Source organism: Lepidochelys olivacea (assembly GCF_965140295.1).
Source record: "Lepidochelys olivacea isolate rLepOli2 genome assembly, chromosome: 7".
NCBI classification, from domain to species: Eukaryota; Metazoa; Chordata; order Testudines; family Cheloniidae; genus Lepidochelys; species Lepidochelys olivacea.
In genome coordinates, this window is record NC_140417.1 from 93,367,477 (window position 1) to 93,389,799 (window position 22,323).

A 22,323-nucleotide genomic window follows, 5' to 3' on the forward strand; every position below is an offset into this window, starting at 1 on the left:
ACTTGTCAAGCATATTATGTTAAAGTGGAATACATGATTTATAAAGTTGAAAGCTTGAGCATCTAAGATTTTGCTATGCCTGAACTATTAAAGCACTGTAATGATTTGAATTAAAATTCCTGTTTGAGCAACAACATGGGAATGATCCTATGAGGTGCTGAGTACCTCAGGAGACTGAATATCCTTAACTTCCACTGACGTCATTCCTTCTTTTGTGTACAAAATACATTCATTCATGAAAGCAACAAAATAAATTACAAGTATTAAACAGCAAAGAAATATTTATTTTTATCCTGGACAATGAGCGTAATGGACCAGATCATCCAGAAGGATAAGACTACTCTGTATTACCACAGTGGCACAAGATAGACCTGAGACCAACTTGACCACCCCTCTTCAGGATTTCCTGGTCTAGAGGAAATCCTAGGTGACAGTTACTGTAGCACCCCTAAACTTTGCCCCCCACCTTTCCCAGCCATTGGTGCACTGTGCATAGCCATGGAAAAGGGGGCATGGGTAGGACATCTTTCTGCCCTAGTAATCACAAGTTCCTGGAATGGCCTCTGGGGGGCAAAGGCTAGCCAGCACAGCATAAATCGAGTGCTGAAAATGCTCTAATTGACATCTGAGACAGATGGCCCCAGAACTAAATACTTCCCACCAAGTGATACTCAGCACTCTCAGTCATAACTCAGGATCTAGGCACTGTGTACAAACTTAGTGCAAATTGTATTTTACCTCTTTTTAGAGCCTTTAGTGGAATGATTCTTTGAGCAGTTACAGCTGAGCTGTTGTTTTCAACAACTGCAAATCTAAGAAAGACCAGATCCTCAAAGTGAACCCGGTAGAGAAACTGTTCATTCCACATGGGGTTGAGAGTATTGCGATGAATGGGTTTTGTGCGAAAATGGCAGCTATCCAGAGACATCCCAAGTACATCAACTTCAATGCATGGACTTCCTGTGCTGTTGCTAGGACAAACATTTTGTCCAGACACAATCTGAAACAGAGGAGAACACAAAGTAACCAATTAGTGGGTTGGGTTTTTTATGTTGCATTTTCAAGTTAAATAAAATTTATCATACTCCAAAGAACAATTTGTTAACATGCTGATCTAATTACAACCCTGCTTCAGTATCCTGAATTGCCAAGATAGTAATTTCAGAAACAAAGCAGCTTAAAACAAATACAATTGCTAGTGTATCTTTCCTTTGAAAAATAGAACATAGATCATGAATATAACAATTCAAAGTATTTGAAGGTTAATCAAAAAATATGTACTTGTACTTGGATTCTAGATAATAACGGTCAAATTTTCCTTTCAGTTATCAGAGTAACTCTACTAACTTCAATGGAGTTACTCTGATAAATGAGAGAATTTGACCCTAAATGCTCAGAATTAGGATACATTTGATTTCTGTTAATCTCATATAAATGTTCTCAAATATCTCCACAAAGGGACTAATTTCAAAACATCCAGATTTCTGACAGAACATCCTTTAAATAATATGTCCTCATTATATAATATTATTTTAAAAAAGATTTAAGGGTTTTTCACTGCACCCCTACTGATGTTTTAAAAGTCTTTTCAGTAAGGGAGAAATGAAGCCCTGAAAATACCTAAGCATATGTGTAACTTTATTCAAGTGAGTAGTCCCAGGGTAATGTTTGCAGGATCAGGGCCTCGCTAATGGACACTACGGTGGTGCCACAGAGTAGCTGGGCCCTGTGAGTGAACAACGCACAGCTCCACTGTGTCAGAGCAGGTAGGCTGAACTGAACCGATTAAAGGAGACAGGCTACACATGGGGCTATAAAGGCCTGTGACAGGACAGGAAAATGGGTGAGTTATTGGAACATAAGAATGGCCATAGTGGGTCAGACCAATGGTCCATTTTGCCCATTATCCTGTCTTCTGACAGTGGCTGGTACCAGATATTTCAGAGGGAAAGAACAGAACTAGGCAATTCTTGAGTGATCCATCCCGATGTCCAGTCCAGCTTCTGGCAGTCAGATGTTTAAGGACACTCAGAGCATGCGGTTGTGTCCCTGACTATTTTGGCTAACAACCATTGACGGACTTGTCCACCACAAACTTATTTAATTCTTTTTTGAGTCCAGTTATACTTTTGGCCTTCTCAACATCCCCTAGCAAGGAGTTCCACAGGTTGACTGTGTGTAGTGTGAAGAAGTACTTCCCTTAGTTTGTTCTAAATCTGCTGCCTATTAATTTCATTGGATGATCCCTGGTTCTTGTGTTATATAAAGGGATAAAACACTTCATTATTCACCTTCTCCACACCATTCATGATTTTATAAGCCTCTATCACATCCTCCCTTAGTCATTTCTTTTCTCAGCTGAACTGTCTCACTCTTTTTAATCTCTCCTCATATGGAAGCTGTTCCATATCCCAAATAATTTTTGTTGCCTTTCTCTACTTTTTCTAATTTTAATTAAGGCTGTTGATTAATTGCAGTTAACTTATGCGATTAACTCAAAAAAATTAATCGTGATTAATCGCAGTTTTAATCGCACTGTTAAACAACAGAATACCAGTTGACATTTATTTAATATTTTGGATGTTTTTCTACATTTTCATATATATTGTATTCTGTGTTGTAATTGAAATAAAAGTGTATATTATTTTTATTACAAATATTTGCACTGTAAAAATAACAAAAGAAATAGTGTTTTTCAATTCACCTCATAAAAGTACTGTAGTGCAATCTCTTTATCATGAAAGTGAAACTTACAAATGTAGATTTTTTGTGTGACGTAACTGCACTCACAAACAAAAACTTCAGAGCCTACAAGTCCACTCAGTTCTATTTCTTGTTCAGCCAATTGCTAAACAATTGTTTAGTTTGTTTGTTTGTTTACATTTACATGCTGCCCTCTTCTTATTTGCAATGTCATCAGAAAGTGGTAACAGGCATTTGCATGGGACTTTAGCATATCTGGCACATAAATACCTTGCAATGCCGGATACAAAACATTCATATGCCCCTTCATGCTTCAGCCACCATTCCAGGACATGTTTCCAAGCTGACGCTCGTTAAAAAAAGAATGTGTTAATTAAATTTGTGACTGAACTTCTTGGGGGAGAATTGTATGCCCCTGCTCTGTTTTACCTGCATTCTGCCATATATTTCATGTTATAGCAGTCTTGGATGATGACCTAGCACATGTTGTTCATTTTAAGAACACTTTCACTGCAGATTTCACAAAACGCAAAGAAAGTACCAATGTGAGATTTCTAAAGATAGCTACAGCACTTGACCCAAGGTTTAAGAAACTGAAGTGTCGTCCAAAATCTGAGAGGAACAGGGTGTGGAGCATGCTTTTTGAAGTCTTAAAAGAGCAACACTCCAATGAGGAAACTACAGAACCTGAACCACCAAAAAAGAAAATCAACCTTCTGCTGGTGGCATCTGACTCAGCTAATGAAAATGAGCATGCATCAGTCTGCACTGCTTTGGATTGTTATTGAGCAGAACCCGTCATCAGCATGGACGCATGTTCCCTGGAATGGTGGTTGAAGCATGAAAGGACATGTGAATCTTTAGAGCATTTGGCACATAAATATCTTGCGACGGTGGCTACAACAGTGCCAGGAGAATGCCTGTTCTCACTTTCAGGTGACATTATGAACAAGAAGTGGGCAGCATTATCTCCTGCAAATGTGAACAAACTTGTTTGTCTGAGCGATTGGCTGAACAAGAAGTAGGACTGAGTGGACTTGCAGGCTCTAAAATTTTACATTGTTTTATTTTTGTATGCAGTTTTTTGGTACATAATTCTACATTTGTAAGTTCAACTTTCATGATAAAGAGATTGCACTACAGTACTTGTATTAGGTGAATTGAAAAATACTATTTTTTGTTTTTTTACAGTGCAAATATTGTAATAAAAAATAAATATAACGTGAAAATGGTACACTTTGTATTCTGTATTGTAATTGAAAACAATATATTTGAAAAGTAGAAAACATCCAAAAATAATTAAATAAATGGTATTCTATTCTTAACACTGCAATTAACTGCATGCTTCCTTTATTTAATCACTTGACAGCTCTAATTTAAATATATCTTTTTTGAGATGGGGCCACCAGAACTGCATGCAGTATTCAAGGTGTGGGCAGCCATTGATTTATATAGTGTGATTATGATATTTTCTTGTCTTGTTATCTATCCTTTTCCTAATGGTTTCTAAAATTGTTAGCTTTTTTGACTGCCACTGCACATTGAGCAGATGTCAGACAACTATCCACGATGACCCCAATATCTGTTTCTTGAATGGTATCAGCCAATTTAGACCCCATCATTTTGTATACATAGTTGGGATAATGTTTTTGAATGTATATTATTTTGCACTTGTCAACACTGAATTTAATCTGCTATTTTGTTGCCCAGTTGCCTGTGCCTGGGAGGAGTAGTGCCAACTCCTGTGTTGGGTCCCTGGAGCAAGGAGCCAGGTGTCCAGGCAGATCAACACAGGGCTAGATGTGTGGGGTAGAGAGGGGGAGACATGGAAAATCACAATAAAGTCATAGAAGCAACATGAACGAAAGCAGTAGGGGAATCTGCTCAACATCTTACATGTCTATACACAAATGCAAGGAGTATGGGGAATAAATTAGAAGAACTAGAAGTATTAGTATATAAGCTAAATTCTGACTTAATTGCCCTGGTGGGATAAGTCTCATGACTTCAATATTGGTATAGAGGGATATCACTTGTTCAGGAAAGCCAGACAGGATAAAAAGGGAGGTGGTGTTGCAATATACATAAAAAAAACATATCCACTTGTTCTGAGGTCCAGAACGAGGTGAGAAATAAAGCGCTTGAAAATCTATAGGTCAAGATAAAAGGGAAAAAATAGGGGAGATGTCATGGTAGGGTCTACTAGAGACCACTGAATCAGGAACAGGAGGTTGTGATTGGGTGTGCACCCACACTGGCCTGGCAAGAGCTGGGTGGGGCCAGATGGGTCCAAGCTACTAATTAGGCAGCAAGGCAGGGAGCTAATGGAGGAGGAATGGGCTCATCTTGGCATGAACAGGACGGGACCTTTAGAAAGGCCGGTAGTTGGCTAGAGAGGAGGGCCGTGACTAGGAAAGGGCAGTCACTCCCTGGAAAGGGGGATGAGAGTATTTGAGGCTGGAGGAAGGCAGGCTGCACCGACTCCCTGAGAGGAGGGAGTGGAGAAGCTGGCAAATCCAGGGTGAAGGAAGCCAGTTAGCTAGGAAAAAGCCCAGGGAAACAGCAGCAAGGTCAAAGGCAGCACAGGCCCAGGCTGCATGTTATAGGGTCCCTGAGCTGGAACCCAGTGTAGAGGATAGTCCTGGGTTCCCTTACTAGCTACAGGGTAGCTGTTCAGAGTTTAAGAGATGCCCGCCGGACAGCTGATCCAGAAAAACTGTGATTTCCTTGGAAGGGGAGGGACTTTGTGACCTGGTTGGAGGGCCAATCCACAGACCAGAAGCGGCAGCACCGAGAGTGAGAGAGGCTGCATTCAGAGAGAAGATGACAGGTGAAGAGACTGCTGAGGAGGGCACAGCATGAGACAGAGCTAATCTCCAGAGCGACCAGCAGGAGGTTCCACGAGTGGAGAGGAAACCCTGTTACAGAGGTGAATGAGGCATTTCTGGAACAAACAGATATATCCAAAACACAAGACCAAAGTAGTAATGTGGGGCTAACTACCCAGACATCTGCTGGAAAAGTAATATGTCAAAACACAAAATTTCCAATAAGTTTTTGGAATGTATTGGGACAGCTTTTTGTTTCAGAAAATGGAGGCAGTAACCATTTTGGAGGACAGCCATTTTGGACTTGATTCTAACCAATAGGGGAGGAACTGGTTGAGAATCTGAAGGTTGAAGGCAATTTGGATCATGAAATGGTAAATTTTGTAATTCTAAGGAAAGGAAGTAGTGAAAGCAGCAGAACAAGGACAATGAACTTCAAAAAAGCAGACTAAAACTCAGAGAACTGGTAGGTAAGGTCTCCTAAGAACATCATCTAAGGCAGTGGTTCTCAAACTTTTTCTTTCTAAGCTCCCCCACCCATGCTATAAAAACTGCACAGTCCAGCTGTGCCACAACTGTTTTTCTGCATATAAAACCCAGGGCCAGTGTTAAGGGTTAGCAAGCAGGGCAAGTGACCAGGGCTCCAACCACAGGGGGCACTGTGAAGCTAAGTTCCTCAAGCTTTGGCTTCAGTCCCAGGTAGTGGGGCTTGGGGCCCTGGACTGCAGTCCTGTGTGGTGGGGCTTTGGCTTTCTGCCTTGGGCCCTAGCAAGTTTAACACTGGCCATGTTTGGATGACCCCTGAAACTGCATGCAGCCCTCCAGGGGGCCTCGGACCCCTGGTTGAGAACCACTGATCTAAGGGATACAGGAGTTCAGAAGAGCTGGCAATTTCTCAAAGAGACAGTATTAAAAGCACAACTGCAAACTACCCTGATGTGACGGAAAGGATAGGAAGAATAGTAAGAGGCCAATATGGCTCCTTCAGGAGCTCTTCAATGACCTGAAAATCAAAAACAAATTTACAAAAAGTGGAAAAATGTATAAATTGCTAAGGATGAGTACAAAAGGATAGTACAAGCATGTAGGGCACAAAATGAGATACATCTAGCAAGGGATACAAAAGGCAATAAGTACTGGTTATTTCACTACATTAGGAGCAAGAGAAAAATTAAGGAAAGTGTACGTCCTCTACTTAACAAGGAAGGAGAGCTAATAATGAACGACATCAAGAAGGCTGAGGGGTTTAATGCCTGTTTTGTTCCGCCTTCACTAAAAAGGTGGTGATCAGATACTCAGCACAATTAATATTAACAACAAGGGGGAAGGAATGCAAGCCAAAACAGGGAAAGAACAGGTTAAAGAATATGGAGATAAGTTAGATGTATTCAAGGTGGCAGGGCCTGAAGAAATTCATCCTTGAGGAACTAGCTGCGGCAATCCTGGAACCGTTAGTGATTATCTTTGAGAACTCATGGAAGATGAGTGAGCTCCCAGAGGACTGGAAAAGGCCAAACACAGTACTTATTTTTGAAAAGGGGAAGAAAGAGGACTCAGGGACTATGGTGCAGTCAGCCTAACTTCAATACATGGAAAGGTACTGTAACAAATTATTAAACAATCCATTTGTAAGCATTTTCTAGATGGTGATGTAAGTGTCAGGATGAGCTCCACCCTGACATCTGGTGGTGAGGTGTGGCAAGTTGTGGAAAAGAACTTCAGGGGCCGATTTCATTTGCATAGGCACACCCACCACGCCTAGAATGAGACCATAGCTGCCCAAATGGTCACTTTGGCTGCTGTGGGATCCCCAGTGTCTCTGTTATTGGGGCAGGAAGAATAAATTGTTATTACCCTGATTATGGGAACTGTGCTTGGAACTGTACGTGGCCTTTTGTTATGCTGGAGGGATTCACCATCAACTAAGTAGCACTCGCTAGGCAAGGGTCATGGGTTCCAAAACTGTGTGAATAGAGAGAGGCTGTGGACAAGTATTAATACTTGGTGGCATGGGCCCCTTGGTGAGGACCTTACATGCTAATTGCACTTCCTCCTCTCTCCACTGTGGAATATCAGAGCTAATTTTGATTTCATTAGAAGTCTAGTTATAGGCTGCTGAGCTCACTTTGGGCTGACAGTGCACCAGCACTGGGGCTCCCCTACTACAAGCTGAATTCACCTAAGAGCTGAAATCACTGAGTGTTGTGTTAAGTAGTGGGGGAGCCTGAAGATATATTGTGGAGCAGTTTGCGGGACGGCTGGTGAAGCAGTTCGACGCGGAGCAGTGTGTGGATGGCAGGAGCTGCTTGTGGGCCGTGGAGCTGAGCGAAGGAGTTCGTGGGGCGGCTGGCGGAGCGCAGCTCAGCGGAGGAGTTCGTGGGGCGGCTGGCGGAGCGGAGCGCAGCTGAGCGTAGGAGTTCGTGGGGCGGCTGGCGGAGCGGAGTGCAGCTGAGCGTAGGAGTTCGTGGGGCGGCTGGCGGAGCGGAGTGCAGCTGAGCGAAGGAGTTTGTGGGGCGGCTGGCGGAGCGGAGCGCCGCTATGGAGCGGTCAGCTTCAGATCACGTAAGGTGCCTCTTACCCCCGTCCCATTTCCACCCAGGTTGGGAGGTAAAGCTCCGCAGATAAACTTTCGAAGTCTGGGGCTGCCCTGACCAGGGACAGAGACTTTTGGGGCATTGGACTTTTGGGACTTTGGGTGATTTGGGGTTGCTGGACTCAAGAACCAAAGGGAAAAGGGCATGCCCCAATTTGCCTGGGGTGGGTTTTTTTTTGCTCATGGGTTGTGTTATGAATCCTGTTGGTGGTGTTTCCCCAACATAATGCCACATTGTTTCTCTCTGTTATTAAAAGGCTTTTTGCTACACTCAGACTATGTGCTTGCGAGAGGGGAAGTATTGCCTCTTGGAGGCGCCCAGCGGGGGTGGTATATATTTGTCCCAGGTCACTGGGTGGGGGCTCGAGCCGGTTTGCATTGTGTTATTGGAATGGAACCCCTAGATATTGAACCCGGCCCTTGTTGCTGCCAACTCTGACGGGCAGAAGGGTTACAGTTATATGGAATAGCCAGCATGGATTTGTCAAGAAGAAAGCATGCCAAACCAACCTAATTTCCTTCTTTGACAGGAATACTGGCCTAGTGGATATATCTTGATTTTAGTAAGGCTTTTGACACAGTCCCACATGACAGTCTCATAAGCAAACTAGGGAAATGTGGTCTAGATGAAATTATTATTATAAGATGGGTGCACAGCCGGTTGAAAGACTGTATTCAGAGTAGTTACCAATGGTTCACTGTCAAACTGAGAGGGTGTATTTAGTGGGGTCCTCCAGGGGTCAGTCCTGGGCCTGGTACTATTCAATATTTTCATTAATGACTTGGTTAATGAAGTGAAGAGGATGCTTATAAAATTTGCAGATGACACCAAACTGGCAGGGGTTGGAAGCACTTTGGAGGTCAAGATTGTAATTCAGAAAGATATTGACAAATTGAAGAACTGATCTGAATTAGACAAGATGACATTCAATAAGGACAAGTACAAAGTATCTTACTTAGGAAGGAAAAATCAAAAGCACAACACCAAAATGGGGAATAACTTGCTAGGCAGTAGCACTGCTGACAAGGATCTGGGTGTTTTAGTGGATCACAAACTGAATAGCAGTCACTAATGTGATGCAGTTGTGAAAAAGGCTAATATTCTGGGCTCTGTTAACAGGAGTGTAATACATAGGAGGTGATTATCCCTCTTTCTTGGGCACTGGTGAGGCCTCAGCTGTATTACTGTATCCAGTTCTGGGCATCACACTTCAAGAAAGATGTGGAAAAATTGGAAATAGTTCAGAGAAGAGCAACTAAAATGATAAAAGGTTTAGAAAACTTGACCTATGCGGAAAGTTAAAAACCTGGGCATGTTTAGTCTTGGGGAAAGAAGACTGAGGGGGTGACGTGATCACAGTCTTCAAATGTGTTAAGGGTTGTTACAAAGAGGACTGTGATCAATTGTTCTCCATGTCCACTGAAGGTAGGACAAGAAACAACAGGCTTAATCTACAGCAAGGGAGATTTAGGTTAGATATTAGGAAAAACTTACTAACTATAAGCGTAGTTAAGTTTTGGAACAAGCTTCCAAGGGAGACTATGGAATCCTCCTCATTGGAGGTTTTTAAGAACAGGTTGGACAAACACCTGTCAGGGATGATCCAGGTTTACTTGGTCCTGCCTCAGCACTGGGGGTTGGACTTGCTGATTTCAATGCCCCTTTCAGCCCTACATTTCTATGATTCAATAATTGCCCTAGGGTTGCTGTTCCAAAAGCGTAACAGAGCTGGCTGAGTAAGGACTGGTTGAAAAGGGAGCTGGCTGGGACTGGGAAGCTGCAAGAAGCACGATTATCAGAGACCCCTGGGAGGCTGAGCTAGGCTGAATAAGGAGCTGAGGGAGTTCAGCTGATGGGGAGGGACCCAGGAGAGAGAAGCTAGGGAGAGTTCCCTGTCCCTCAGAAGGGCCTCAAAGAAGGTCCAGTATTTGGGATTGTCTGTGGCCAGAAAGCATAGCTACAGGAGCAGGACCACTTCCTATGGTGGGGCCCTAGAGTGGAGAGGAACCCCCAATCTAGGGTCTGTGAATACCAGGGAATGAGATACAAGCAGAAGGGTAGTTTAAGTCGTATTTGGATTCCCAGCAGTCAGTCAGTATCCTGATGGGGGGAGGAGCCCAGAAGGGGCAAAGGACCTTTTGTTTAGAGTTAAGCTCGGGTGGTGTGAAAAAAATGTTTTTCAGCTGAACCCTAGAAGGGGACTGAACCCCAGAAGGGGAGCTGAACTGCTGTGTGACTTGGGCAAAGGACCGAGGCAAAGAAGACCCAGTGAGAGAGTCCAGAGATGACACTGGTCATCAGAGCCGAGAAGATGGCCACCCGAGGGGTGTGAGAGGTGCAGTCCCATGCATTGCCATGTCTCGGTACAAAAGGCAGATTACACTGAAGACAAGTGCAAGTAAAAGTAATATTGTGGACCATTTGAGAGTTCCTGAACAGTGACTCTACATATGCTGGTCCTGGCAGGTTATAATAAAAGCCCCGAAGACAAGCATAGGTAAAACTATTGTTCACCAGCCCTATATTCCTGGTGTTTTTAAAGGTAACATAAAGCTGATGAACGACAGCTCTACATGCTTTTGCTAGGACTACGTAAAAGAGAAGCAGTAACACATGCAAAGCTATTATGCATCAGCCATCTACTATTGATTTTACACTATGGTATCGATACGACTATGATAAATTTGGCTCGAGCGACCAGACTTCTTTACTCCATAGACATACCCTGCGGTCGGCCATTTTCCACACTGGTCAGGTACAGACAGTCGAGAAGTGCACGTCCCTTCGGTTCAGGGGGTGTGGATCAGGTACAACCGATGAGACACACACACACTCCCGTGCCTTCACCTTTTTATCTGGTCTAACGGCTGTGTTTTAGAACAGACCAACCAATCAGGGTGGGCCACATTGTTTATGTGGCTGCCCTAATTGTATAATTGATGCATATTAAATTTTAAGGCCTATTTATTTTCTGTAGCCAATTAGATTTTGAATGTGGGTAATTTTGTATTGATAAGTATATATGAGTCAGCATAAATCGCTATCTGGTTGCCTCGTTTCCTGACCACAAGTCACAAGCGTAAGCTTTATTTTTGCAAGGCTTGCATTTTGCAGAATACGGAAGTTTGAGGCCTAACATTTGCAATACTTCTATTTTGTTCAAGCTTGACATGACAGTTGTTCAATTTATTCACAGGTACGTAGGGGCACCTTAGGGGTAAGCACTCATGTCAACAAGGGGAAACAGTGAAAAACACTATAAGCACAGTGCTGTCAATGCACAAATAAACAAACTAGAGAATTCCCCCCCCCACCCCCAGTAACTGCTTTTAGTTATTCTGATCTTAGTTATTACAAGTCATTATTCTGTACCAACTACTGGAGGATAGCTAACGTGATGCCAATTTTTAAAAAGGGCTCCAGAGGTGATCCCAGCAATTACAGGCCTGTAAGCCTGACTTCAGTACTGGGCAAACTGTTTGAAACTATAGTAAAGTAAAAAATTGTCAGACACACAGATGAACATAATTTGTTGGTGAAGGGTCAACATGGTTTTTGTAAAAGGAAATCATGCCTCACCAATCTACTAGAATTCTTTGAGGGGGTAAACAAGCATGTGGACAAGGGGGATCCAGTGGATATAGTGTACTTAGATTTTCAGAGAGCCTTTGACAAGGTCCCCAGATAAGGTGTCATGGGATAAGAGGAAAGGTCCTCTCATGGATCTGTAACTAGTTAAAGGATAGGAAACAAAGTGTAGGACTAAATCGTCAGTTTTCAGAATGGAGAGACATAAATAATGGTGTTCCCCAAGGGTTTGTACTGGTACCAGTCCTATTCAACATATTCATAAATGATCTGGAAAAAAGGGGTAAACAGTGAGGTGGCAAAATTTTCAGATGATACAAAACTACTCAGGATAGTTAAGTCCGAGGCACACTGCAAAGAGCTACAATAGGATCTCATAAAACTGGGTGACGGGCAACAAAATGGCAGGTGAAATTCAAGGTTGATAAATGCAAAGAAATGCACATTGGAAAACATAATCCCAACTATACATATAAAATGATGGGGTCTAAATTAGCTGTTACCACTCAAGAAAGAGATCTTGGAGTCATTGTGGACAGTTCTCTGAAAACATCCACTCAGTGTGCAGCGGCAGTCAAAAAAGAAACTGATTGTTGGGAATCATTAAGAAAGGGATAGATAATAAGACAGAAAATATCATATTGCCTCTATATAAATCCGTATGTGCAGATGTGGTCGCCCCGTCTCAAAAAAACATATATAGCTCTACCCCGATATAACACGATCCGACATAGCACGAATTCGGATATAACGTGGTAAAGCATTTCCCCTCCTCCCCTCTCCCTGCCAGGCTTGCGCAAACCTGGGAGGGAGGGGGGAGAAGTGGAGTGGCAGCGCGTTCAGGGGAGGAAGTGGAGCAGAGGTGAGCTGGGGCTGTGGGAGGGCCGCAGCAAGTAATCTGGGTGCTCCAGCCCTGGAGTTGGCACCTATGGCGGCAGCGTGTCTGGCTCTGACACGCTACTCTGAGTGGTGTGTTAAGGGGGCCTGGGCTAGGGGGGTGGATAAGGGGCAGAGGGTCTTGGAAGGCGGTCAGGGGGGGTTTGGATGGGTCGAGGGTTCTGAGGGGTCAGTCAGGGGGCAGGAAGTAGGTCGAGGTTGGATAGGGTGCAGGGCCAGGCTGTTTGGGGAGGCATAGCAAGTTCGATATAACGCAGTTTCACCTATAACGCGGTACGATTTTTTGGCTCCCGAGGACTACATTATATTGGGGTAGAGGTGTATTGGAATTGGAAAAGGTTCAGAAAAGGGCAACAAAAATGATTAGGGGTATGGAACGGCTGTGGAGAGATAAGAAGACTGAGACTTTTCAACTTGGAAAAGTGATGACTAAGGGGGGATATGATTGACATCTATAAAATCATGACTGGTATGGAGAAAGTACATAAGGAAGTATTATTTACTCCTTCTCATAACACAAGAACTAGGGGCTCATCAAATGAAATTAATAGGCAGCAGGTTTAAAACAAATGAAAGGAAGTATTTTTTCACACAAAGCACAGCAAATTTGTGGAACTCTGTACCAGAGGATGTTGTGAAGGCCAAGCCTATAACAGGGTTCAAAAAAGAACTAGATTAGTTCATGGAGCATAGGTCCATCAATGGCTATTAGCCAGGGTGAGAAGGGATGATGTCCCTAGCCTCTGTTTGCCAGAAGCTGGGAATGGGCGACAGGGGATGGATCACTTGATGATTACCTGTTCTGTTCATTCCCTCTGGGGCACCTGGCATTGGCCACTGTCAGAAGACAGGATACTGGGCTAGATGGGCCTTTGGTCTGACCCAGTATGGCCGTTCTTATGTTCTAATTATTATAGAATATATTAATATAGAAGTGTGGTTGATGGGATCCTTTTAGGGCTGAAGTTATATGACATCCAGTTTGAATATTTAGCTTTTAATATTAAATATTAATATTTTAAATATATAGCATTCCCTTAAAATGTACTTACTGTTAAAGAATATATAGCTGGCTCTATATTATACAGATCTCGGTCTAATGGAGAAAATTGCTGGTACATTGGACAGTTCTTGTCCCACAGAACAGGGGGTTTCAAAACACACCCACAGCCACCATTCGCCTCAAACATTGCTGCATTAAGATGCAGAGGGAGATCTGCAAAAGTAAAGCAGTCACAACTGAAAAATAGTGAAAATTCAATAGAAAGACAGCAAAATGTGGGTTTTTTAAAGATTACTGTTAAAACTGAATTGACAGTATAAAACTAATATTAAATTTCTTGGGACAGCTTTAACTTACATATCCAAGTTGCCCAAATAGTTTATACTTTAAAAAATAAGGATTTTCCAGTTTCACCCATTTTCTAGTTTTTGTTCTATTTTGGACTTGGCCATACCCACTAACAATACCTAGCAAGTTTCCTGAGATTTTCCCCAAAATCTAGGATGAAAAAAAAAAAAAAAGGATTGTGTAATTTGAAATCGGCTGAATGGAGCAACTTTTTATGAAAACCCAAAAGGTAAGGGAGCATAAGTAGGGATAGAATATAGCCCAAAGATTGTAACCAACACTGCATCAGTACTCAGACTTTGTTCCAGAGGAGTCATTTCTAGGATAAGGGAATTCAGTGTCTTTGTATACTTAAAAAGTTACTATAAACGATATTGTGGCTACAGCACTGTAAAAGTGCTGGATTCCAGCCAATTATGGTATCTGTGGGTGCAGTGCTCTAGGCATTTCCACATCATCAGTGAGGCAGAAGACCTACCAAATTAGGCACAGAATTCCAGTATTCTGGAAGCAGTAATTCACATAGGCTAGATTGCTTTTAGCCTTAACATGGTTGCAAAAGGAAGTAAATGCAGGTAAAGCCCCCGCCCTCCCCCAGGTCTCAAATGACCACGTGGAATTTTATCCAAATCATCTGTCTCCCTCCTGGGTACAGTGCAGGGTATGATGTTCTCTGCGGCAATCAAGTGGGTGAGGAAGGTTGGTTGGTTGGGCATGTGTTGGGAAGGAAGATGCACCCTTTCAAGAGCTGGCATAAATTACCTCCCTGGGAACAAAAGGGGAGCACGGGTTGAATTGTGCTTGTTAGAGTCACAATTTCTCCCAGGGCTATTTCTGGGGTGGTGCCCTTATGCAACACCTCTTATTCAGGCTGTGCTAATGGATACAATCTGGTCCCTATTCTCTATGAGTTACCACCCAGGTATATATTTACTCAAAACTTTTTCAAGTACAGTATCTTTGCCAAATAATCCAACATCTGTTTAATAAATCCACAAATACAGACGATGGTAAGATAAAGGAATATTATGGTAAATACAGTTTCATAATTAAAGAAGCACTTATTTGATGATTAAAATGTACATAAATATATATTACTAGAGGAATTATTCTACCCGTACCATCAGTTTGATAGTTAACTGCCACTAGCTGTATTCCATGGAGCCAGAATATAAGGGGATGGGGGTTTGAAGAGTCAATGCGTGTGGCAGCAGGATATGTTCTCAATAGCTGACATGTGGTATGCTCAATCAGTTTCTGAGAATATCGTCTGCACAGACGTTTGGCAGCATTCTCATTCAGTGAAGAGATATGATAACATTTAGGTGTCCTTATGATAGCACTGAGAGAAGTTGTATGGTTGAAAGGAGGAGAACAAAGTTCTTCCCAGGTTTGCCGGGCACCCTCAAAAGGACCTGGAAAATAAACATTAATCTCAAATTATAGCTGCAGATCCTCAGACCTCAAGCATCAGTTTTTTCCTGTGAAGTATATTTATGTATTTTGAATGGGGTAAAAATAAATGATCTCTAGAAACCACACTGTTCACATAGATATCACTTTTCTTTCTTCATGTGCAGTAAGAGCAATTAGTGAGAGACTACATAATGGTTAAATACTGATACTGTAACTAGGCATGTATTAAAAGGTATTTCCATAAATAAGTATTTGAATATCATTTCCTTGAATTAAATGAGTACATATTTAATGTGGTATTTAATGTGTGAGACTATCTTAACAGTTTGAAATGAGTCTTGACTCTTAATTCATTGCTGGAAACCTTTATAATATTGCTAGTACGCTGCTTGGAATATAGAGATTGTTTAAATGGAAAGAATATAAAATTTCTTTAAGACTACTATGTCACTTTCAAACTTTACTATACAACCTGCAGTAAAAGATGGAGGACCAAATTCTTTGCTGATTTATATCCCTTGCAGCCCCACTGAAGTTTGCACCAAGTCTAAGTGCAGGATTTTGCCTAAAGACTATGGGGAAGCTTTTCAAGACATAAAATGGCAGTCAGCTGTTTAACTGTCGTTTGCACCTGTGAAAATCTCCTCCCGTACCTTTTAATATATAAACTTGATCCTAAGGTACATGTTCAAGCTATAAGATACAAATATTTTAGTTGTGAATCAATCATTCTCATCAGTAATTTTTAACTGACTAACTTTATACCTCCAGAAAATTAATCCTATACTAACATTCCATACCCTACAGTTGATTCTTTATAAAGAAGTTATTGTAATAGCTGCATTATTAATGAAAAGTGATTCAAAAATTCAAGAGCAGCATGCACACAGTAAATTGTTTGATCTTTAACATCTTGATCTGGTGTATGTGTTGGACTACAGAGTCATTCCACGTGATTGGTGAAAGAAGATCCTGACTTTACCTTTTCCAGATGCTTTGGCAAGTGTTGCTGGCTCCCCAGGGCTTAGTCTGCCAGGATTGTTGCCAAAAATGGACTTCCTGCTTTTTCTTTCCTTTCCTCTGCTAGAGCCAGATGGGTTTAGCGTTGACAGGCCTGTTCCCATAAAAGTAAAATAAATAAGCCAAAAAACATGACCAAGAGGGCATGACATTTTCCATCATTTTTCACTTTATTCTTTGAGGCACTAATACTAAAGTAGCACACAGGACAACTAGCATATGATTCCCAGTAACTGAGTCTAACTATATTTACAATCATCAAGAAGATGATATACAATGCAACACAGGAAAAAAAATCTGTGACATAACTGTTGCCTGAGATTTATTTTTGGCTGGAGAACAGGAAGTGATTTAAGTCTTGTATTACAGAATAGCCCCAATGACTTTCGAAACAAATTCTACAATGAACAGTCACAATAAACTCAGACCTAAAAAATAATGCTACCCATCAGAGATCTAACCTGTTTTTCCGGTAAATCAAAACATACAAGTATACCGTATCATGTACTGACACACTGTAGGCAAGGACACTGACTATGTGTTCAAATGAACCTGACAAAAAGGACTAAATTTGATGTAAGGACAATCCCAAAGAATCGTAGGGTAAAATACTAGTTGACCCATGAGTCTTTTCGAGTCCATCTTATATTATATTAAAACTACTATTTATAACTCATATTTCAACCACGGAAAATATTTGTAAGTGTGGAAAATCTTTTAATCCCTTAATGATTATGACCTGTTTTGAGATACTCAGATGAAAAGCACTATAATAAATATTATTATTCTATATACATATATTCAAAACAAAACAATCATTAAGGACATGATCTAAACTCCACTGAAATCAATGGATTCCATTTCCACTGATTTAAATGCCTTTCCATTGATTTCAGTGGGTTTTGGTCAGATCTAACTGAAATACAAAGTAAAAATACATCAAGGAGCTCTTTTGACATCAGTCAACACTGAAAGCCAGATGAAGAATGCTATTGGAACTCCACGACATACCTGTAACTTACATTTTTCTTAATTTTTTATTAAAATTTGAAAAAAAAATTATTGCACAAAGAAATGTAAATTGAAAACTTAAGTTACAATAGAAGAAAATACTGAATTTACACTGAAAATTAATATTTTAACTACTAATTTGAAGCTTAGTAGAAGTTGGGTTCTGCTCCACTGAACTCAACCTATTGCAATTTAGCAATGAGGTCTCAATCCTTCAAATGCTTTTGCACATACTGAATGAAGTTAAGCACATCATTTCAATGGAGCCACTCATGGCTTCCAAGGTCCATAGCTCTGGGGCAGCCCCGCCAGGCCAGGGCTTCCAGCCTTCGTGACAGAGCTGGGAATCTGAGTTCCACTGTTTGGCTCCCAGCTCCGCAGCAGGGAGACTGGGAAACATGAGAACCTCAGTTTGAGTCAGGAAATCCTGGAAGTGCCCAGGGTTTTCAGATTTCCAGGCCAGCTGGCTCCCTGTGCTGCCTGCTTGGGAATTGGGCTGCATGGGGAGCCACTTGGCCCCCAAGTCTAGAAGTCCTGGGTCCCCTGGCCTGGGACAGTTCAGGTTGGGGCTGCCCAGGAGTCACAGACCATGAGACAGACTCCAACAGCTGTTCACTGGAAGCAATGAAACTGACAAGAATGTCAGTTTCACTTAGCAGCTGCAGCAGTCCCAGGGATCATGCCTTGTTTAGGAAACACCATGCTTTGGTGTTTCCATTTTTTTATTTTTAAGATGTCCAATTTGCAGGAGATTTCAAAATATCAAAAATTTCCCACAAACTGGAAATCTCTAGTTTTGTCCAGTTCTACCCACTATTAACCAAGAGACAAAATGAAGGAAACAGATATTTTTGTAAAATGAAGATGCTATAAAAATAAGTACTTCAACTCTAATATCCTGTGCATTGGCTAGTACAACTGGGAGAATTATCTGTGTTAAACATAGCTACCTATATTAGAATAATAATCAGCTGCAAAATAAAACTTCAGATGATTTAGGAAGAACATGGAGCAACTGATAACTCACAGCAGACTTCTGGCCTTTTCAATATGTATTTGGCCAGATCCTGGACCTTGATATAGCACATTAGCACTACTCCAGCAGCACAAAGTATCTGTAAAACTGGGGTTACTTGTTACTTGGTTAATTTCCAGGTTGTGTAGAGGCTACATAGCCAGCCCTATACCACCTCTTCTTCTGATTCCCTGACACACAGGGCATGACCAGAGCATGGCCTGATGGCCTGAATGGTCCTTTGGTGGCCATCTGTAGCCAGGAGAAAACTAGAGCAGTGCTAAAGCTGCTCTAAGTTGCGCCTGAGGCCAGCCCAGCCCATGGCCAAGAGCATAAAAGGTGGTACAAAGTGGATGTCACCTGGACCCTAGAACTGGGCCCACTGGGTGCATTAATTTTTTCTGGTGTTGGGTCCTTTCCACATTGGAGGATTAAGTAAGGTCTCAAAGGAGCAAAACTTGTGGCAGTCAAGTCTTATGTTTCAAGCCCTTGTTGTGGAGACAGTCACTGAGGAAACAGACTATCCTGTTACCTAATTATTGGAGGGCAAAGCAAAACATTAGGGTAAGTTGAGCCCTAGCCACATGTGATGGTTCAGGGGCAAACTGCATCTGTGATCTGTCCCCCAGTCTCTCCTTTAGGCACCTTTTCCAAGTGACAGGGCCTCTACTTGCTGCACTCTTCCCACAATGGCACTCTTTGGATTGGATCAATGGGCAACAACACTCCTTATTCCCACTCTACTGTCATAGTTATAGGACCTTTCGAATGCACCCCTCAGGTGACAGGTTTCTCAACCTTTCCCTCTCTCCTGGTGGAACTCCATGGCTTTATCACTCCTAGACTGGATCCCTGAGTGCAACTCCCTGATTCCAACTTTGCTAAGATGACAGACACAGCTGTCTCTCTGGGAGCCTTTGACCACTGGCTGATTAAGGTGACTCAGCACAGCTCCTTCCAAAGGGACATAATGTCCATTCACAGAGAGTTACATAGCAAACAGAGGAAAAGGTTAAAACCACAAAAGTTCTGCCTGCCTGGGTCCTGTCTAGAGTTCATCACCTCTCTCAAAGCATAAGTCAGCCCAACTGCCTCCGACACATCCCACAAAGCCCTGCTGCATGCTCTGCCTATCTCAGTCCCTCTTGCAGAGTCTCTCCCTTAGCAGCTGCAAACAAGTCATTCTCCCTTTCTCTCTAGGCAGGGATTTTTCAGTGGAGCATTGTTCTTTTGATCTTAAACTCTGACCTTGGCAAAACAGCATCGTAACATTCGGCTGGCACCTAGGAAGAGCATCTTCATCATTTTGTAGCTCAGCCGTCGCCCCCTGGAAGTTGTTTATCCAAAGATGTCTTAGCTGTGACAGCGGTTTGTTTCCTGGCTTTTCCTAACCACCCCTTTTAATTCAACTCCATGTAATCGGACAGGTAAAACGAGCAGGTAAAATGAGGTAACATTCATAATATTCATAGACATAATACAGACATCATTCTCGTTCTCCACACCATAAACAATCAGAACGGATAAAATGCTTTCATGAATTAGAGGAGGGTACTATAATAAGTGCCAATCGACATGGGCTTATGGACAATATATGTTATCAAAGTCACAATCTCTTTTTCTGATGAGATTACAAATTGGTTTGATAAAGGTAACAGTGCTGATGTAATATACTTAGACTTCTGTAAGACACCACACAACATTTTGATTAAGAAACTAGATCAATACAAGTTCAACATGGCACACATTAAATGGAATAAAAACTGACTAACTGATAGGTCTCAAAATGGAATTGTAATTGGCGAATGATCATCAACTGGTAACATTTCCAGAGGGATCCCACAGGAATCAATTCTTGGCCCTATCCTGTTTAACATTTTTATCAAGGAGAAGGAAGAAAACATGTTTGTTTTAGGATGTATAAACAGGGGAATATCAAGTAAAAGTAGGGAGGTTATATTACTGCTCTATTTGGCTCTGATGTAACCAATACTGGAATATTGTTCTGGTCATCAGAGCTTATTGCTCCCAAACCATAGTTACTATCTATTTCTTGGGAGTACAGGTTGTTGACCGGGTCACTGCATCAGGCAGCGTTCAAGTGTTAGCCTAGTTCTTCACATTCACATTTGGAGTAATTCCCTTAGCTTTCACTTGATCATATGTTCTGGTGTCCACAATTCAAGAATGATGTTGATAAATTGGAGAGGGATTGGGAAGAGCTACAAAAATGATTAAAGAATTAAAAACATGCCTTATAGTGAAAGACTCAAGGAGCTCAATCTATGTAGTTTAATGAACAGAAGGTTAAGGGATGACTAGATCACAATTTAGAAATACCTACAGAACAGAAACTTGATAATAGAGGGCTCTTCAGCCTATCAGACAAAGGAACAACATGGCTGGAAGCTGACGCTTAACAAGTTCAGACTAGAAAGAAGTTGCAATTTTTTAACAGAGAGTTTAATTAACCAAAATTACCTAAGGGTTGGAACAATTTCCTAGGGTTGTTGTGGATTCTCCATCACTGAAAATGCTATTATCAAAATTGGACTTTTTTCTAAAAGATAAACTCTCGTTTTAACAAGAAATAATTCAAGGAAATCCTCTGGCCTGTGTTATACAGGAGGTCAGACAAGAGATGATAACAGTGGTCCCTTCTGGCCTTATGATCTAAGATTGGCTTCCTCAGAAAGAGCCAAATCATAAGTGCAAAACACAAAACAAGTAAAAGGGGCCAGAGGAAAGAAATCTTCTCTTTAGACTATACAGGAACAGCAAAGCCACCTTGCAGCCACTCCTGCTACTTCAGGATTACATTACCCCCACCCCCTCCCAACTTTTGCATCCTTTCCCCTCTCCAGAAAAAACTGGTCAGTACATCCACATAATTATGGATCCACCAGCCTTGTCCTCGTTTTTCTACTGCTCCAACCTCAATATTGTCTATTGGCTGGGGCCTGTGAAGTGTTTCCAGCTTCCTGTCCCCTTGCTGCACAGTGGAATCACATCAGTTGCACTGAGGTCAGGGACTCTATGTCCACAAAGAGAAGGGCAGGATTTTTCCCCAAAGGGGGGGGCATATAAACGTTAACTTGGGAAAGCAGGCTTTATGGGTTCTAGCTATGCCTATAAAGTGTCCTCCCTGTGAAAGGAACTGATTTTTTTATTTGTCCTAATTACGTTTTGAATTAAAACAAAGGAGAAATTTAATTATGGCAAGTGAGTATTTATTTTCTAATTGAATTTTAGGAACATTTTAGAAAGTCAGAAATGTGTGTATTAAAATGTTTTGAGTAATTGAAACTGTATGAAAGATGGAAAATACTACTCTTTGCTCAGAAGAAAATAATGTTTGACTTGAAAGACAACTGGAATTATTTCACTGTAGATTATATTAAGGGGACAGCTAAATTAAAAATCACAAATCTTATTTTTTAACTTGCCATTGTTACAAGTTACACCTAACATTCATAAAACTAAGATTAGAGAAATGTTTCTCTCTAATTTTTCAATTTGCTTACTTTGACTTTGTGTAAATTAATATCAGATTATATTTCTTTTTGTATTAAATCCTAATGTGCAATAGTTGCCAATATTTCTCTAGAGAACTGTTCTATTAAAGAAGCTGAATTCTCATTTCAACAAACTATCAATTATGAACACTAAATTAGCAATTTAAAAAATGAGTTAGTATACAGAATGTACAGTATATTAGCCAAAATATGCTCATCCTCAGTGTTCTGTTCTGAGCAAATGAAGACAAGTAATCTCAATTTCAGTTCCTCCACCTCCTACTGTTTTCCAATCCCTATCTCTCCACCACTACAGAATGAAACCCCTCCTACCTCTCTGTCCTCCTGCGGGATCACTGCTACATGCCTATCATGGGCCATTTTC

General features: G+C 41.5%; 1 protein-coding gene across 2 annotated transcripts in view; it reads right to left on the bottom strand.

Moving 5' to 3' along the window:
• PLCE1 (phospholipase C epsilon 1) overlaps nucleotides 1-22,323 on the bottom strand; it is a 325,202-nt gene that overhangs the window by 18,271 nt on the left and 284,608 nt on the right. For both annotated transcript variants that reach the window (XM_084634850.1, XM_084634851.1), the window contains 4 exons: nucleotides 16,360-16,491; nucleotides 15,083-15,376; nucleotides 13,663-13,826; nucleotides 739-1,000 (listed from right to left, as the gene is read on the bottom strand). In XM_084634850.1, coding sequence (XP_084490976.1) covers nucleotides 739-1,000; nucleotides 13,663-13,826; nucleotides 15,083-15,376; nucleotides 16,360-16,491 — 852 coding nt within the window. The remainder of the gene's footprint in view (nucleotides 1-738; nucleotides 1,001-13,662; nucleotides 13,827-15,082; nucleotides 15,377-16,359; nucleotides 16,492-22,323) is intronic.